At 36.1% G+C, this 17,836-nt stretch overlaps 2 protein-coding genes across 2 annotated transcripts in view; one reads left to right on the top strand and one right to left on the bottom strand.

Annotated features, from left to right (window-relative positions):
• The window catches only part of LOC119078127, a 68,047-nt gene that overhangs the window by 7,863 nt on the left and 42,348 nt on the right, over positions 1-17,836 (bottom strand). Inside the window, exons 3-4 of the mRNA XM_037185589.1 lie at positions 13,122-13,346; positions 6,686-6,882 (exon numbers count right to left, since the gene is read on the bottom strand). Of these exons, the coding sequence (XP_037041484.1) occupies positions 6,686-6,882; positions 13,122-13,346 (422 nt within the window). The remainder of the gene's footprint in view (positions 1-6,685; positions 6,883-13,121; positions 13,347-17,836) is intronic.
• LOC119078128 (odorant receptor 23a-like) lies at positions 768-2,245 on the top strand. Its single transcript, XM_037185590.1, has 4 exons — positions 768-1,567; positions 1,634-1,733; positions 1,788-2,051; positions 2,124-2,245. The coding sequence occupies exons 1-4, from the start codon at positions 828-830 to the stop codon at positions 2,175-2,177; spliced, it is 1,158 nt and encodes a 385-aa protein (XP_037041485.1). The 5' UTR covers positions 768-827; the 3' UTR covers positions 2,178-2,245.

The raw sequence follows: 17,836 nt of genomic DNA, 5'->3' as shown, positions 1-17,836 counted from the left end.
GTCTGAAAAATGTTGATTTTTGCGTTACGTAATTTATGAACGGCCCCTTATCAAAATTTCATATATTTTTTTAAATAAAAGAGTCAACCAGTTTGTTGTAATATTCTGGTCACATATTTCAGACCCGAATGTAAATTATAAGGATATGATCGCACCATAAAAGTGGGATAGAATTTGATACTAAAATGCACCGTAACACTTGCGTGTGCAAATTATGTTTTCTTCCCGGTATCCGATTCAAGATTTCCCGGATTTCCCGATATCCAAAAATGTAAAAGTGACTTTCCGGTACATACATTTCCCGCTGGTTTGTGCAGCTATAATTCTATTTCCCGGTATCCTAAAAAAAATTTCAGAAATTTCCCGGTATCCACCGATACCACCGATACACATAATTTGCACACGCGGTAACACTACCATTTTTCATTTTGCTACAGTAAAAATAAAAGTTCTCGGCTACTCAATGATAGGTGGCAGAGAATGGTATATCGGTAAAAATGAAACTTAGGGAGTTGGTGTCACTGGCAACTGTTAGGGTGATATTAATGAATGCGCACTGTTGCGCACGGGACCCGTACTACGGGTCCCTTTTTATGTTTTCTTCTTCTTCATAATTTATCTATTTTATACTGACTGACTGATGGAAATGTGTGATTGGTATACTAAGAATATTCGACTAAAATTATCCGTAATTTAAAATTTTATTATTTAATCACATCAATTTGGGGTAATTCTTCCAACGACAATGTTAGTAACACCTGCCACTATTGACATTCATTATCCTGCCGTAGTAGTCATTTATACATAAACTAACTTACACGTCAACTATGCGTTCCTACAAGATTCAGAGTGGCATCAACGATGTGATAACATTTTTTTATCGCATTGGTTTTTGGCATCGCGGACCAAACGCCTCACTCAGACAACTGACCATGAAATTATTTTACTGCATTCTTTACTCTCAATTCTCCGTTTCATTGGTAGGTGGGGCAATTATCAATAATAGTATCGGGGAGTCCATATTCTTGTTGGAGTCTTCAATCATAGCGACGGTGTTTTTTGCCAAGTTGTGTTTCTTAATGTGGAAACAAAATGAAATTTCGGAATTTCTGAATGAAATTTGCATATTTCGGATTCGATATGACGAAGACTTTGTTCGTGTCGATGTGAAATTGAGAAAATTTATGACATTCGTTAAGGTAGTGGTACTGGTAACGCTCGTTGCGTGTGTGTTAGAAGGCATTCTCATACCGATTATTAAAAGTGGAAAATATTTATTTTATAAAATTGCATTTCCGTGGGACTGGAGAACTAACGATATTGCATACTCGGCTGCAGTCATCTTTGTATTCATCGAAATTATAATGTCTTTGGCAGCATTTTTGTTTTCTACAATCATATGGTATATATTGTTGAATTGTTCTGTGCGGTATGAAGTGCTGGGGAACGAATTGAGGAAGATAGGAAGTCAGTGTGACATAGAATCAAAAATATCAGTACAGGAGAAGAAAAACATCTTTTCTCAGGACTTGAAGGCGTCAATCGATGACTACTCACAGATAAGAAAGTACATCGACGTCTATGATGATAAACGGTGGTGTATCATGTGTTGATATAAATATTTCTTTTCCAGATTGATAGATCAACTGGAGTCATTTTGCTTCAATTTATTTTTTCTCCAATTTTGTACGAGTGGTCTGTGCATCTGTGGATCCATTTACAGCCTGGCATTCGTAAGGCAAGATACTTTCGCCTCGATTCAAACAATTATTTTTTGTTAATAATAGGACGTCGGAGGTAATACAGTGGAGCGTTTGTGTCACATTTTCAATTTGGCCTATAACATATCCGAAATATTTATGATCACGTTCTTTGGCAATGAGATCCAGGTGTCAAGTGATCGCCTTTCCTATTGTCTATTTGAATCAAACTTCGTTGACCAGACAGATTCAGTGAAAAAGCTTATCGTCATTTTTGGTGAATATTTGAAGCAACCACATCAACTCACCATTGGTAATTTGTATCCCCTTACGTTGGATACATTTACTAGGGTATGTTCTCGTTGCGTACGCTCCCATTCAAATGAATTGTAAAACCTTTCTTATTGTTTTGTTGAAAAACAGATCATAAAAGGCGCCTACAGCATGTTCAATATTTTGCAAAATGGTATGCAATAAATAACTATGTCAATTCAGTGCAATATGAGACAAAAAATAGTCAATCACACGCAGCCAAACTCTCATTTTCTCTTATATCAACACAAAATACATTTAGACACTCTTGTCGATATCTCCTTCACTCCAAAAGAATCGTTTGGCACGACATCCTCTTCGATGCTTTACCGAAGAGAAGCTTTCGCTTGCTGTACACTGAAAGAACAGATTATGGTGTTGGTTATTTTTACTTCAAGCCGTGACATCGTGCCTAACCCATCGTGATGTAAACTGTCGTGTTGATGCGAAACATCATATCGCATTGTTTGTGTGCTTTAGAGAGCTTTTGAAAGCCTAAAAGTTCTTTTGGACTCAATTGGAAAAGTGAAATATTTTGGTGGCTTACAAAAGAAGCTTAAAGCTCTCGAAAGCTTTTTAAAAGCAAAGACACAAATGCGATACCATAATCCACGCCATTAGTCGTATAAATTTATACGTCAGAGAGAGCTTTTTTCTCCTTTGTTACGATCTGTCAGTTTTTCTATTTTGCGATTTAGTATGGAAATGAAAACTAAAATTGAGATATCTTTGCTCTTTTAAGTGGTCTCTCATATTTTTTTGGACCAAAATGTTTTAAAGTGTGTGAAAATAAAACAGATTGTGTGAAAATATTTTTTTCTATTTTGTTATTTTGTTAACGTCAATCGATTCGAAACACATTTTAAAACATTTTGGTCCAAAAAAATATGAGAGACCACTTAAAACAGCAAAGATATCTCAATTTTAGTTTTCATTTCCATACTAAATCGCAAAATAGAAAAACTGACAGATCGTAACAAAGGAGAAAAAAGCTCTCTCTGACGTATAAATTTATACGACTAATGGCGTGGATTTGGCTTAACACGGCAGTAAACTGTTGGATTGTACAATGTTGATATTATGTCGACCGTAAAATGTGCAAATGAACGGAATGTCAATGGGCGTGGACAATGTGGGTTTTAAATTACATTTGGAATGGAAGAGTGGTTTGTGAACTAATGGTTAGGACAGTTTTCTACAGAACAGAAGGCCAGTTTGGATCCCCAGTTGGAGCCGTTTCTATATTTCTCTTAAAATTTAATTTTCAAGGTGAGTAGGTAGATTTCGTGGTTGTGCAACTATTAATTCTTATAGCACGTAATTAGTGTAACACCTATTACACATTCAATAGATAGACTTAAGAATTTCAGCATTTTGTGCTGAACAATAACAATTCATTGGATCGCTTCGGTGTTACTATCAAACAAAACAAAAAAGTTAGAACAACAACGAAAAATGTTCATCGCCTATATAATTCTGAAAATTCTAATCAAAGTTCTTGAGAATTCTTAAAATTGGAAGATTTACGAATTTGGGAACATTGCAAATCGTCTTCAAATTTCTGAAAAATTCTTAGAATTCCTTAGAATTTCTTCAAATTCTCAGGTTCCGGAATTTTCGAGAATTTTCAAGAATTAATTCCTTAAAATTGAAGCTCTCAAAATCCTTGGAAAGGGTTAAGGCCAGGTTCAGCTAGAGGTGTGCGCCGATCTTAAAATAGTCGGCGGCGGTGCGCCGACTGGTAAGGGATCGGCGGCGGCGCACCGAACGAAATTTATAGTCGGCGGCGGTGCGCCGATCGGCGCGCCGATAAATTTACAAAAAATCTAAACTTTCGAAAATAATGCAAAAACATTTGAAAAAGCGTGCGCAATCCTTTTTCCGAACACTGAATTCTTACTATCTTGCGATCTGAAGTATCAACTACTTATACAAGGGGAATCAACTGAGACGTATCTCACCTTTTATATTTTGAATGTACAATTACTGACCTATTATCTTAAAAACATCTAATTTAATGAATCCAAGAATGATTAGTGAGTTTGCGTAAATGACACATAAGCTATAAGTCAACTTATAAGTTGGAAATTTTAAGTCACATCGTCATACTAGATGTTTTGCAGGTTTCTTATTTCTAACTTATAATTTATGTCATTTACGCAAACTCACTACTATTATCTTTCGATTTATGCAATAACCGTTCCCGTTGCCTTTAGTCCATCTTCGATGTAGGAGTGAGATCGTAGTAGAAAGTTTTCGCAAATAAGAGAATTAGATAAACTTAAATTTATAAGTAATAAGTGTATAGACTACGGTGTTACTGCCAGCTACAATGTGCAGATGGCACCAGCTTGTTCATCACAGATGACACGTCAAATATAAACCAACGTCACGCTGAATTCACGACCCATAAGCGATTCATTTGGAAATTTCTATTGAACAAATCGTCGATCACGCAGCGAGCCGTACTTAATAGTTCTTTCGTATCGAATCATAGCCGGAGAATTCCGTCTGTAAAGTAGATTATGTGTCGCATAGTTGTCAAAGTGTAGTCAACCACAATATGTGAGTTTTCATAGTTTAGCTGTGTACTGTGTACATAACCTAATTTCGTGGAATTCAGAATTTGTAGCTTTACATCAAGTACATCACTACAATAAATCGTTTCGTATCATGACCGCTCGATTGCTTACTCAATTCCTCTGATTACATCCCGATTAGCAAGACACAAAATCGACAGTCTCTTCCCCGTGGAATCAACATACGGTAATAAGGTTTTATTTCCCAAATTTTGTACATAAAGCAGCTAAAAATTGAAAATAAAGATATCCGTGTCTCGTCTTTTGACGAAAAAACTTGAAACCGGAAAGATTTTCCACTTTATAAATTCCTGAAGCATGTGATTTGCGCCATTTTCCACCCAAATTCTACATAAGGTCTTGAGTTTGCCACTTTACAATTACAGTAGTATTCACCCAGTTTTGACTGATGCACTGAATTTTGTTCTCTTTCTTCTTCCTCTTATCTGCATCAACAGGCAATAAGAGAAACGTCGTCTGCCGTCTGCCGCGCTCCATTCCATTGCACAGGAAATAGAGTAACGTACCCAAGGGTTCACGTTAAGTGAGGATACAGAAAAGACAAATGTTGTTTCGACCTCGGGTATCGATGGCGGTCCCAGGCCAGCGTGATCTGACCATCCCCAGTTGTATGTTTTAACAAAAAACTCCTTTCTACGCATATAGAAACATAGCAGCATATAGAAACCTGACTTATAAATTAAGAAAGATAAACATTTGCTAAAACCTTGTACTCAGGCGCACACTTTTGTATAGATTTTTCAATTTAAGTTTATATTGCCGCCCATTAAAATGGCTGAAAGCACTAAACGTATAAAATTTCGGCGCGACGGAAATACAATCGGCGGCGGCGGTGGCGTGAGCTATAATCTTTCGGCGGCGGCGCGCCGAAAATTTAGCAAAAAATCGGCGGCGCGCCGGCGTAAAATCGGCGGTGCACACCTCTAGGTTCAGCCCACATACAAAGTACTATGAGTACTTGACGATGTATATATGTAGCCTTAACACTATTCAGTAAAATAGACATCTGTTCTTAGAAACACGGTTTCTCCAAGGTTCTGCAAGAACAGGTTAAGACACTTTCGAGTTGATCACGAAGGCTGTGGCATCAAAATTTTCCTGTGGCGCCAACTAGGTTTGTGTTAATTTACATGACGATTTCCACGTTCCTAACAAAATTTTGGTTTTCAAGTTGACTTTTCACACACTATTTAGGGAGTTCGTTTAACAAATTTGATATCACCCGCCTTCGTGAATGTCTTAGCCTGTTCTTTCAGAACCTTGGGTTTTTCAACCGAATTCTCCGACATTATCTTCTTGCACTACAGCTATTTATTCTCTTTTTTAGAACCATACTACCTATCCTACGAATCCTTCGTGTAAAGTTTTCTTTAAAAAAATGTAAAATATTCTTCGATTCAGCGATTCAGCCTCATTTTTCAATTCTGAACTTATGTTTAATAGTCACTCCATCCCAAAATTCCACATTTTGGTGTGACAGCGATGTAGTCAAACTATTCATGCAACTCTGCTCACTACTACTAAATTAGTAATGCAAATTCGTGGGCAGGATATTTTGTTGTAGTGCTTCATTTGCATTACACAAACACAGCTTTTGCAATAAAACTCACAGAAATTAATTATGATATGATCGCATTCTTGCTTCAATACCTCAAATGCGCGCTGCAAATATACATGTAAAATTTCGGAATTGAATTTGCATCGGAATTTGCATTTTATTCATGAAAATATTCTGCTCAAAGAAGAGAGGAAATACAACCGGACAAATTGTGATTGATTAGTCCAATTTAATTCAATTATCTTTTCAGTGAAAAAAGAAAAACAAAATTATTCCATCAAAATTAAACAAATTTAATTTTCCATTCCGTTTCATCTCAATTATTTTGTTTTATCGATCGAAAAATTAAATTCAATTTAAACGAAACCTCATCAAATTAATGACGAGTATGATATAAAAACAACACGGCAAGCATACGATGAATGTCAACAACAACGTCACAAAGCGAAAACTTTTATTATGCTAAAGTAAAAGCACGAAAAAAAAGTAAAGAAAAAATAAATTACAGTATTTACCGTCTTATCTTTGAGCATTCCAACACGACAATTTAAAACAGCCTCCGTAGCCAAATGAACGCCCACCAGTAACGCCCCTGATGTTGCATTAAGTGGTTCTTCGAAAAATGGTCCCAAATGGTGTTCATGATGGTGCTTGGAATGGTAGGGACGCGGATGAGTGACTCTGTGTCTTAATTCAGGATATGTTGATATAGCTGCAAAGAAAGAAGGCAGAAGAGAAGAAAAAAATGAGAAATAAATGTACCAAGAGATGACAATTTGATAACATAAAAAAATGGTGAGAAAAGTAATTCCGGTTATGGTGTGCTGTTAGGGCAAAGATTGTGCGTTATCTTTTCGCAATAAAAAACGCTCTTCAATTACATTTGTGCCACCGAGAATTGAAATACGACTCTTTTCAGCACTCATTTTAGTGTTGTAAAGTGACTTATTTCAGCATCCGTTTGATGTGATATTACAACACTCAAAGCAGTGTTGATATGGAATTTGTATGAGTTGTTACAGCATTCGTTTGAGAAAATGCAAAGCAATGTGATCGATCAAATTTGAAGAGTGATTGTTTACAATGAAAATTATGATTTTTTGTGCTCTTGTCTATTTCAATTCTCGGTTGGCACAAAGCATGATGTGTTACACGTGTTGTAATGAGATTTTTTCAGCACACGACCCAATTTTCCTTACTCGCTCCGCTCGTAAGGAAAACTTGGGTCTAGTGCTGAAAAAATCAACATTACAATACTTGTAACACAACATACTATTCTAGTGGCGCAATAAATTCTATTTGTGCCACCGAGAATTGAAATACGACGGATTTCAATATCGATAACTAGATTGAAATGTCCAAAATTACAACACCCGTTTTCATGGCTTATTACAACACTCAAACCAGTGTTGAAATGAAATTCGTATGAGTTATTACAGCATTCGTTTTAAAAAAATGCAAAGCAACGTGATCGATCAAATTCGAAGAGTGATTGTTTACAATGAAAATTCTGAATTTTTGTGCATTTGTCTATTTCAATTCTCGGTTGGCACAAAGCATGATGTGTTACACGTATTGTAATGAGATTTTTTCAGCACACGACCCAATTTTCCTTACTCGCTCCGCTCGTAAGGAAAACTTGGGTCTAGTGCTGAAAAAATCAACATTACAATACTTGTAACACAACATACTATTGTGCCACCGAGAATTGAAATACGACTCTTTTCAGCACTCATTTTAGTGTTGTAAAGTGACTTATTTCAGCATCCGTTTGATGAGATATTACAACACTCAAAGCAGTGTTGATATGGAATTTATATGAGTTGTTACAGCATTCGTTTGAGAAAATGCAAAGCAATGTGATCGATCAAATTTGAAGAGTGATTGTTTACAATGAAAATTATGATTTTTTGTGCTCTTGTCTATTTCAATTCTCGGGTCTTGGGTCTAGTGCTGAAAAAATCAACATTACAATACTTGTAACACAACATACTATTATCAACTCAGTGACGAAAAGTAAACCTTCCGTTGGCTTATTTGAGTTTGAAAAACGTTGTAACCGAGGTGGATAAATCCTTTCTTCGGCACTTGACACACTCTGTTTACGGCCAGTGTACGGTCTACGGTGACTCGAGTGTCATTTATTACTCGGAGGTATAATAGTTATTTACGCAACGAGTTGAGAAATGTGGTTGTTTTTGTCATTAATAGTGATTAGTGACCACATCGTGTGACAAACAGCCCTAATTTTTCATCGTGTTGCGTAGTACAACCAACAGATTTCTGCTACCAGCCGCGAAAAGTGAACTTTTGAAATGCAAAGCACCACTGCATGAAGGAAAAATTGTATGATCAATCAAATAGACTGCATTCATGTACACTTCAATTGCCGAATGGTTAGACGTGTTGCTCGATGAGCATTCGGTTTTGGTGTCGGGGGGTTCGAAATTTGGTCAGAGCAGGATCTACGATTATCTTCTATGAGTTCATCGGATAACTATCTGCTGCCGGGGTACGTTTTTGTTCATTTAGTTGTCGCCTTGTTGTCATTTTCATTTGTGATAACATATTGTCTTAGTTACTAGTTTTCACTTAGTTTTATTTTTAGTCTTTTTCCGTTATTCGTAGAGCAGCGAGAAATCAAACAGGTATGGTTAGTCCGGAAGACACAGAGATTTTGTAAACTTTCTCACTTTTATACTATTTTGGCATTATGTTATGAGGACGTTGCAGATGAATCGGCTGATCGGCCATACCTTGACTGGAAGAATTTTGTATGCAACTCAGTGATAAACTACTTTGTTTACTTACGGCCAGAGAACGACTAATTACCGTCTGTGTGAATTTTTTTGTTTCAACATGAGGTATATAATCGTCGCCTTCGGCTTGGAGTACGAACTTCCCACACTCTTCAGCAAAAAAAAGCACTACTTGCGACGCGCTTAGCATGTAATATATGTATATTACACACTTGTCACGAAGAAGTCGAGGCTTGCCGAGACTGATAGTCACAAGTGTGTACTCTGTTTTATCACATAAGCGAAAACGAGACAACAACATAGAGCTGAAGTGTAATTTTTGAATTATTCTAGGTAAGTAATTTTGACATCCGAACACCATTACATTCTTCTTTTCGTATATTATCCTCGGCAGTATCCTCGGCTACTCCTCGGATCAACAAAAATCACACGAAAACTCTACATTTCATCCTTTTGTCCTTATGTAAAATACTATTTAGGCACAATATGTGTATGTCGACATACTCCTCCTGCGGCCTCGAGGGAACAATCACACAACTAATGCTAATGCATGTGACTGTTAGTGGATTCAAAAAATTAATTGTCTCTAGGGACTATTTTACACACAAAATTGTGCTATTAATGCCAGTGACAGAAGAACTCCTTGGGTTCTGTTTACTAAAAGAATTGCACATGACCAAACGGCTCACCGCTTCTACAGCTTGTTTACCGTAAATAAAATACGGAACATGGATGTTGTGGTTTGAAATAATTCCGTTAGTGTTTACTAACTAACTGGACACAACATAGACTTCAAACTAAACTGTCCCGATTAACCGTACGGCATAATATACGAATGGGAGCCACTTGCTACAAACAAACTGCCACTAAAACTAAAAAGTTTTCATTTCGTTTAGCATCTTCGGTAACCACATGAAAATGAAACCCATCAGACAAACTAATTAATTAAAAGCTTTACCAAATTTCATCACTTCAAGCTCCATCGCAACACAATTAATATCCTTTTTGCTGAAAGCGATGTGGTATTTAAATGATCATACTTCCATAGGCTATTATTTACTTGAAACAGAACCTCTGCAAGTGAATTATATTCGAAGTTGGAGTAGTAAGTTTATTAGCATTATATTTAGGTGGAGGAAGTATATGTAGTCCGGTGCGTAATGTCATAGAAAAATATACGAGATTACCATCACATGATGATATCCTCATTAAATGTGTAAGAGAAAACGTGATAACAGTTGAAGAGCGATGGCTAATTCCTCTGATTACTCTAATTAATGTTTGATGGCTAATCTGGGGAGTAAAGGTCTTTAGGCTGCATTAATTCGATTAGTTAATGGGCGATGACAAACGCGAAGTGGAGGAGATACTCGAATGGAATATCAGCCACGAACATAAATGATCATCAGGATTAGATGAAGCTTTCTACTTTTAGGATACCAATCTTAACAAATCATCTTAACAAAAAAAATATTTTCTTTGTAAAAATACCATTGGATCCGACAGCTACGCAAAGTGCTTTATTACCAATTAAAGCCAATCCATCTTAACAAAAAGAAAAATATTCCAAAAAAGCACAACGACAAAAGTCCCATTCGCAAACAGCATAAAAACTGGCTAATAGACTTTACGAACCCGACTACAATTTACCTTTTCAACGCTATAAAATAACAATACATCTAAAAGAGTCGACGACAAGAGTGTTCTTGATAGGTTTTTGCACAGGGACAATTTAGCATATTTGTCATGACGCAGGGAAAAATGCTTGCGGCATACAGCTATCAACTTTTCTCGGTTTTAAATGTTTATTTTTCCATTATATATCAATATAAGGGTTATATTGCACGCCCGGCTGATTTCCTGTTTGAAAAAGGAATAAACCGTGCCAGTCCTACATTTATACACCGATAAATCATAAAAGAGATTAAACATTTATTCGATTGGAAAATAAGTTTTGCTGCGAAAAATGGGTAAACAATTTCGTGTATAAGGAAAAAGAAAATTTTTCTTTGAGGTCAAGTTGTTATATTCCGTAGAGTGGAACGAGACGAAATAAAGTCGACCACTTTTAAGTTCGACTGGTTTAGGACAATTTATAGACGTGCTATTGTCAAATACTAAAAATAATATCAAATCAATGTTGCTTTTGAGTACGTGTACCTATAGATAGAAAAGGTTTAACGCAACTTAAAAAAAGAGCAGGTTACGGTTAATAAATAACAACTCGAACACGAAAACTTTGTCTTAAAATTTATTAAAAGCTTATAAATCTTGTCAGAAAGTTGGCAATAGACTTTAATTTTGTTGAAACAGAATTTTCTTTTTGAATGGCTTTGGTTAATAAATTGTCACTGTAATTTGTGACATTATATTCACAGCAAGAAGACAATTTAGTTATCGACAATTTAACCGGTCACGGACGGTTAACATTCCATGTTAACAATATTGTCTTCAGTAATAAACGACAAGCTCTGATAAAATGCCAGCTGATGACGCAAAGAGCATGTTCAAGAAAATGAAGTAACAGATTCGAAATCAATACTGTGAAAATTCTTAGATCACATGAAGTAATAGATCTGATATAGATAGATAGATAGATAGAGTATTGTTTGGTAGACAATTCTCTGTTCTACATTCATCCAGCACAATGCGTTAATCATCGACGGACTAGGTGTAGATTTCTTGCATTGAAGGATGATGCGAATCGCTCTATTTTGCAGTTTTTGCATCCTATTGACTTTATTTTTCCACATGTAAACAGTAACGACGGCCAATTTTCAAAGTGACAAGCGATGATGGATTTCTATAGCCAAATGCGGTGTTGAATCTGCTAATCCTGACCAAAAAATCACTTTTGTTTGCCACTTTGATAGGTAGTCTACGTGTATCTTCATCTTCATTTTACGATACGATCTACGATTACTCCCAGATATTTGAACATTTTGACTCGTTCGATTTCACTTCCATCCAATATTATGTATACGTCCTCAAGCAAGATGGGTATCTTATAGTACTTGCTGATATGCCTGCTTTCTGAGATTGTGTAAGTGTATCCACGCACTTACCGAGGTTTAGCTCTCTGTTTAAGATAAAACAATCAAAGCTGCTGAAAGCCATTGTTAAAATGTAAACGAAGAGCTAAACGGAGTAAGTGCGATTACAGCTTAAGTTGCAATATGGTTCGTGCATTAACCGCAACCAAAGTGACGCAATGCTTCAGCTGTTTTTCATACAAACTCGAATTACTCAAAATAAACAACTTATCATAGCACTGCTTCTAGCATTATCACTTGTGTGCCAAGAAACCACAACTCTTTTCGTAACGAAAACAGTGCAACGTCGAACGTCTATTCTGATACTAAGAGTCTCCAAATTATATCCTAATGCAAGGAGCAGTGCGCGAATCTACAGGCGTACATTGTCAACGAAACGTGGCCCGACCATAATTGATCCATAATTGATAATGGGATTCAATAGAAAGAATTAGGCACACAACAGCTTTGTGGTGAAGTGCAAGCGTAATTAATCATCCGCTCAGCGACCTTATGATCTTAATCACTTAGAGGAAAAATGAACTTATCGATGCAACGTAACTTAAAATGGTGCCATAAATATTTCTAACACTCAGTCGGTTTTGATCCAGCGTTGTTGAGAGGAATGTGAAAATTTTTCAAGAAATCGTTTCATGTCATAGATCCGGTTATTGTGGATCGCCTAGTTTCACCGAGCTATTACAAATTTTCCAACTGTCCCGTTCAAAAGCTATTCAGCACTTTAAAATCGATCGATAACATTGCCATAGTACGAATTCCGTTGTATCCACCACTGACTTTATACGGTAGAATATAAATTGCTATAAATGATTCCTCAAAACCGACTGGAACTCAAATTTGCATTAGAAATTTAACTGCACTACAATCCGGTTTAATTGCAATTATATACATACATATTCAGTGTGAAAGCCAGGGCCTATTTGTGGAAAATTAATTTGCTAAATTTGCTAGACATTTCCAAAATTTGCCAGACTTTCCCAAACTTGTCAAATGTTGGCACAAATGTTTTAGCAAATTTTGGAATTTTTCCAAAAAAATAGGCCCTGCTGCAAACGTCAAGCCCAAAATATAAGTTAGTAAATAAATAGACGCCATCATACACAAATATCCATGCACAATATGATAACAAGTCTACTTACATGGTCTGTTTGTTGTAATTGGACTGGTGTATGCAAATGTAATTTCCCTTCGGGAGTTAGACATTGCTTCTGATGTTTGCATTATCATGGTATCTGATACGGATGGTGTTAATTCATCAGTAATAGTGGTGGGAGATTGTGACGCTTCGAGTGTTGTTCCCAACCCCATGTCATCGTCTATCGTTTCGGATGTTTCATTGAATGCAGCTTCAGTTATAACTGCATCTGCAAAAAAAATTAAATTTTTATTGAATCGGTCACGATACATATAAACACTGAAACCTTCAGCCTACACAAACTATATAAACACTGAAGGTAATGATGACCCTCAGCGGATCAGAGAAATTACGGATCCAAACTTTCAGGTGAATTCATTTTCGTATGTTGTCTAACTTAGACTTGTGCAACATACCGCCACTAAATCGTTCCAAATTCACCACTAGGTGCAACTTGACGCAAACGAATTCAATACGTGTGCAATATGACGGAGCTAAAATTCACCTGAAAGTTTGGATCCGTGTGTAACTGTGGATTTGCATTACCTTAAGTGTTTATATACTTTGAGCCTATCAGAGTTTTTGTGGATCCAAACTTTGAGGTGAATTCATTTTCGTAATGACTTGTTCAACATGACGGCGCGAAATTGTTTCAATTCACCACTAAATGCAACTTGTCGCACACGAATTCAATAACGTGTGTAACATCAAGGTATATAAACATATTGAAGGTAACACAAACCCACAGGGAACAGGAAGAAATACGGATCCAAAGTTTCTGGTGAATATAAAATTTGTTATGTTGCATCCGTTTAACACAATAATGTTGTTGGAACTGTGTTGTTTAGTGTTGAGTTTTGCATGTGCTACAACATGACAAAGTGAATTACACTTGTGTCCAACATTATAAAAATTACATTCACCAGAAAGTATGGGTTCATGTGTTCTTGCGGATTTGCGTTACCTTCAGTATGTTTATTCACCTTGTGCAATTTGACGCAGACAAATTCAATATGTGTGCAACATGACGGAGCTAAATTCGCCTTAAAGTATGTATCCGTGTCTAACTGCAGAATGGCAGAACCTTCAGTGTTTATATACTTTGGTATATTCTACTACAGCGCATCTGTCAAGTAAAACTTTAACAGATTCATAAAACGCTATGACGCACCCATAAGCTATTGATTCGATTAAAATTAATTTTAATTTAATAAAAGGGATTGTTGATGTTTGTCAATGAAACTCATCTCGTCGATCCTCCTAAGTCATAAGTATATAATCGGAAGCACTCACCCACACACGTTTCGTTATCGTCTATTGCTATTTTCCAACTTGAACATTGTATGTTGAGACATCGAATTACACAGTCGATATCCAATTCAATGTTGAAGTTGGTGGTTGCTTTCATTCATTAAGAATCTCTTGAAAACACAAGTATGACTTCGACAAACGGAACAATTTTCGATTAAATTAAGACTTTCGAACTAACACGTCCTTGTCTTTTCATTATTGAGTTGGAACGGATTTACTTGTGCGAAAGGAAATTTTTGGGTGAGTCAGATTACAAACAAGCAATTGAGAATTTCATTTGATAGCTAAGCTGTTAATTGAGGTTCTTTCATTCAGCAAAATTAAATTTTAATTTGCTGATACGAGCACACAATTCCCGTCTTCATTTCGCTCACGCACATAAATTTATGCCTGCAACTATTCACAAGCTATAGCCGTTATGAATGATTAAATTTACCCTATATATTCATGTACCATAGTGTGCCATACACTTAATTTAGCCGTTTCAGAATCGCAACATCCTAACCACATTTATTTTAGTTTGCTGTTTGAAAATTGTCTAATGTGTTCTGTTACTCTATGCAAATTCGTTAATTATGGAAACATTTGCATGCAGAAGTGCATGCGACAAATGAATGAAAGTTTTCCGTGGCCAACATTTCTGGTTAAATACGGCATTTACTTCTCGCTGGTAAAGTTGCTGACGTTTTTTTTTTAAGTTTACCCATTGACTGTTCAAGAGGGCTGGAACATCTGCTCACGCAGGAGTAACTATCGAAAATGTGATAGCGATAATACACTCGACAATTTTCTATCTCAGTTGGAACGGACTTGATACTAAAACCTTGAATGATTAGAATAAATAAGAATCAAGAAAGAAAAATCTTTGATGATAACAATAGACTCAGAATATTGGTCCAAATATCCTGTTGTTCTATGGATTGCTTTCCTCGTTGAAATCATTACACTGGACTGGACCTAATCTACTAAAAGTCTTTTATGTTTATGGTCTGTCTAACACGAAAATTGAACCGATTACTCAAGTCTGAACAGCGCCTGATTTGAGTAATAACACTCAAAATTTTTTTGTCAAAATCCATAGAACGCAAAGTGGTTGCTCTAAGATGGACTTTTATGATTGGTTTAAGACATTCGACCGCTATCGACCTTTTGCATTTATATGAAGTTTAAAATAGTTATTTATGTAACGTGATGTATATGTGTGAGTGTTTTCTCGCACGCGATGTTCGTTTGTCTTACGAGCAACGCGAGTAAGACAAGAACATCAAAGTGCGAGAAAACACTCACACATATATACATCCAGTTACATACAACGTTTTATGCATGCGATGTTTCTCGTTTCAGTGCGAGAAAAGTTTTCTCGCACGCGATGAGAAACATCGTGTTGCATAAATACCATTTCTTATCACTCAATGGCGGCGACACTGTTATTCTGGTAAAATGCTCTGTGAACACAATACCATTTTGCACATGTACAACTCTAGCGAATCATTGTTAAAAAGAAATTTCAACTAATCATCAAATGGGTAAATGTGGCTTATGAACTATCCAATGAAACGAAGCTTCGACAGTAGTTCGCACCATCATCGCGTCATTATGGTTGGAAAACGTGGTCAACGGTTCAGTGCAGTCCCTTGTGTCAATCCGCTTGCTTGACGTTTTTGAGTTTTTCCGGTACCATAATATGATTGGCAAGGAAAAGCTGTGGAACAAATTTTCTTTTTCTCAGTACAGTTTCTTGGCCAACGGAGCGATTTTTTCTGACCCAAGGGCTTGGACTAGTTGGGGAATACGAACCATTTTTGTTTTGAAAACAATGTTATTACAGCTGCAATGAAATCCGAATTGCTTAGATGGACATGGTGTGAAAAATGGATAACGACCGGATAGCCAAAAAGTATATAAAAAATCAAGAAATTCGATGGAACTTGATAGAGAGGACAAACCACAGAAAATATGTTGAGATTGTGAGATTGTTGAGAATGGTCAACGAGTTGAGGAGGACATTAGCGAGTCAGCCAAAATTCGCTTAAAATTCGCAAAAGTGCTGATAAGTGACGGGTAAGTATTTTTTTTTACCATCAATGGTTGTCTCCTCTTGTTGGTTATTGAAATATATTAGGACTAAATACGCCACATTATAAACATTCAAGTTTGCTCATCTAAATTTGTAAACGCTGCTGATGGTGGCACACCTGCTTAGTCTACCTGACACGAATAAATGAGAATATACCTTCACAAGTCTCTCATTTACCAAGTTGAACTACGGGATACAGAAAAAAATATTTAAATTTACCGTTCTCGGAAAATGAATACAAAAAAAAACGACCCAAATTAAACATTCAACTGATACGGAACTTTTGAACTTAAATTTGCATTCGACCATGGTAATTATTCGAGTCACAAATTGTGGTAGCTTTCAGTATAAAATGTTGTACCCGACACCCGATATACCCGAACATTGTTAATTCTAATAAAGAGACAATAAATTGTTCCCGAAACTTTTTTTTCCCTCCTCACAAAATTGATTTTTTATGTATTTTTTATTTATCGAAAAATTTCCATGAAAATGACAAATTACCCTAATTTTCTGTATTTCACCCCGGTAAATTAATACACATCCACCAAACAACAACAAACTCATTTAATAATAATGATGTAATGTAACATGTTTAACTACAACAATTTGGAACTTTTTTTTTTCTTCTGCTCACTCCCTCCCCATCCATCGCATAAAGAAATTTTAATATCATCAATCATGGCAAGAATTTCACTCAACGGTGAAAACTCTCTAACCGAAATGTAATAAACCACATAACGTCAACCATAAATGGATTTTATTATGCAAGTCACAAATAAATGGAAAAAACCTTTTCGCGAAAAATAAATAAACATTTTCCGAAACCGATTTTTCGTTACAGTATTCATGCCTTGAGTAACCTCATATTTAAAAAAAAGAGAAAAAAATCGTTACAGTGCATTACGATGATGGGGTTATGGGGATGATACTTCGAAAAAGAGGTAAATGTAAATGACTTCGTCAGAAAAAAAAATGTTCCAGAGAAAAAGTTGTGAAGACTCTATCAGTCTATAGCTTAACTTATGTCCTATTTATACGTCATGTCAGTGTGCCTCTCAGACATAATGTAATAGGGGTAAACAGTTTTGCTGCCTACAGCCCGTACGTACGATTGACTTTTGACATTTCACAACGGATGACTTTTACTAAAACATTTTCCCACAGTTTCCCGATTTTGCTAATAATTACCAAATTTTCCATGAAATATTTTTTTTTGGAAAATTACAGTTTGTTCACCTTTAGAAAACACAATTTTAGATTTATCAGAGTTTTATAAGTCATCGATGTCAATTAAGTGATTAGGCGCTTAGGTATCATAACCTGGAAAC

This window comes from Bradysia coprophila, unplaced genomic scaffold (assembly GCF_014529535.1).
Source record: "Bradysia coprophila strain Holo2 unplaced genomic scaffold, BU_Bcop_v1 contig_24, whole genome shotgun sequence".
Classification (NCBI taxonomy): Eukaryota; Metazoa; Arthropoda; class Insecta; order Diptera; family Sciaridae; genus Bradysia; species Bradysia coprophila.
This window is presented reverse-complemented; position numbering and strand designations above follow the sequence as displayed.

Coding starts and splice junctions, on each gene's coding strand:
- LOC119078128 (XM_037185590.1), top strand. CDS start 828: ATGCGTTCCTACAAGATTCAGAGTGGCATCAACGATGTGATAACATTT. Junction 1,734..1,787: donor CCATTTACAGCCTGGCATTC/GTAAGGCAAGAT, acceptor TGTTAATAATAG/GACGTCGGAGGTAATACAGT. Junction 2,052..2,123: donor CGTTGGATACATTTACTAGG/GTATGTTCTCGT, acceptor GTTGAAAAACAG/ATCATAAAAGGCGCCTACAG.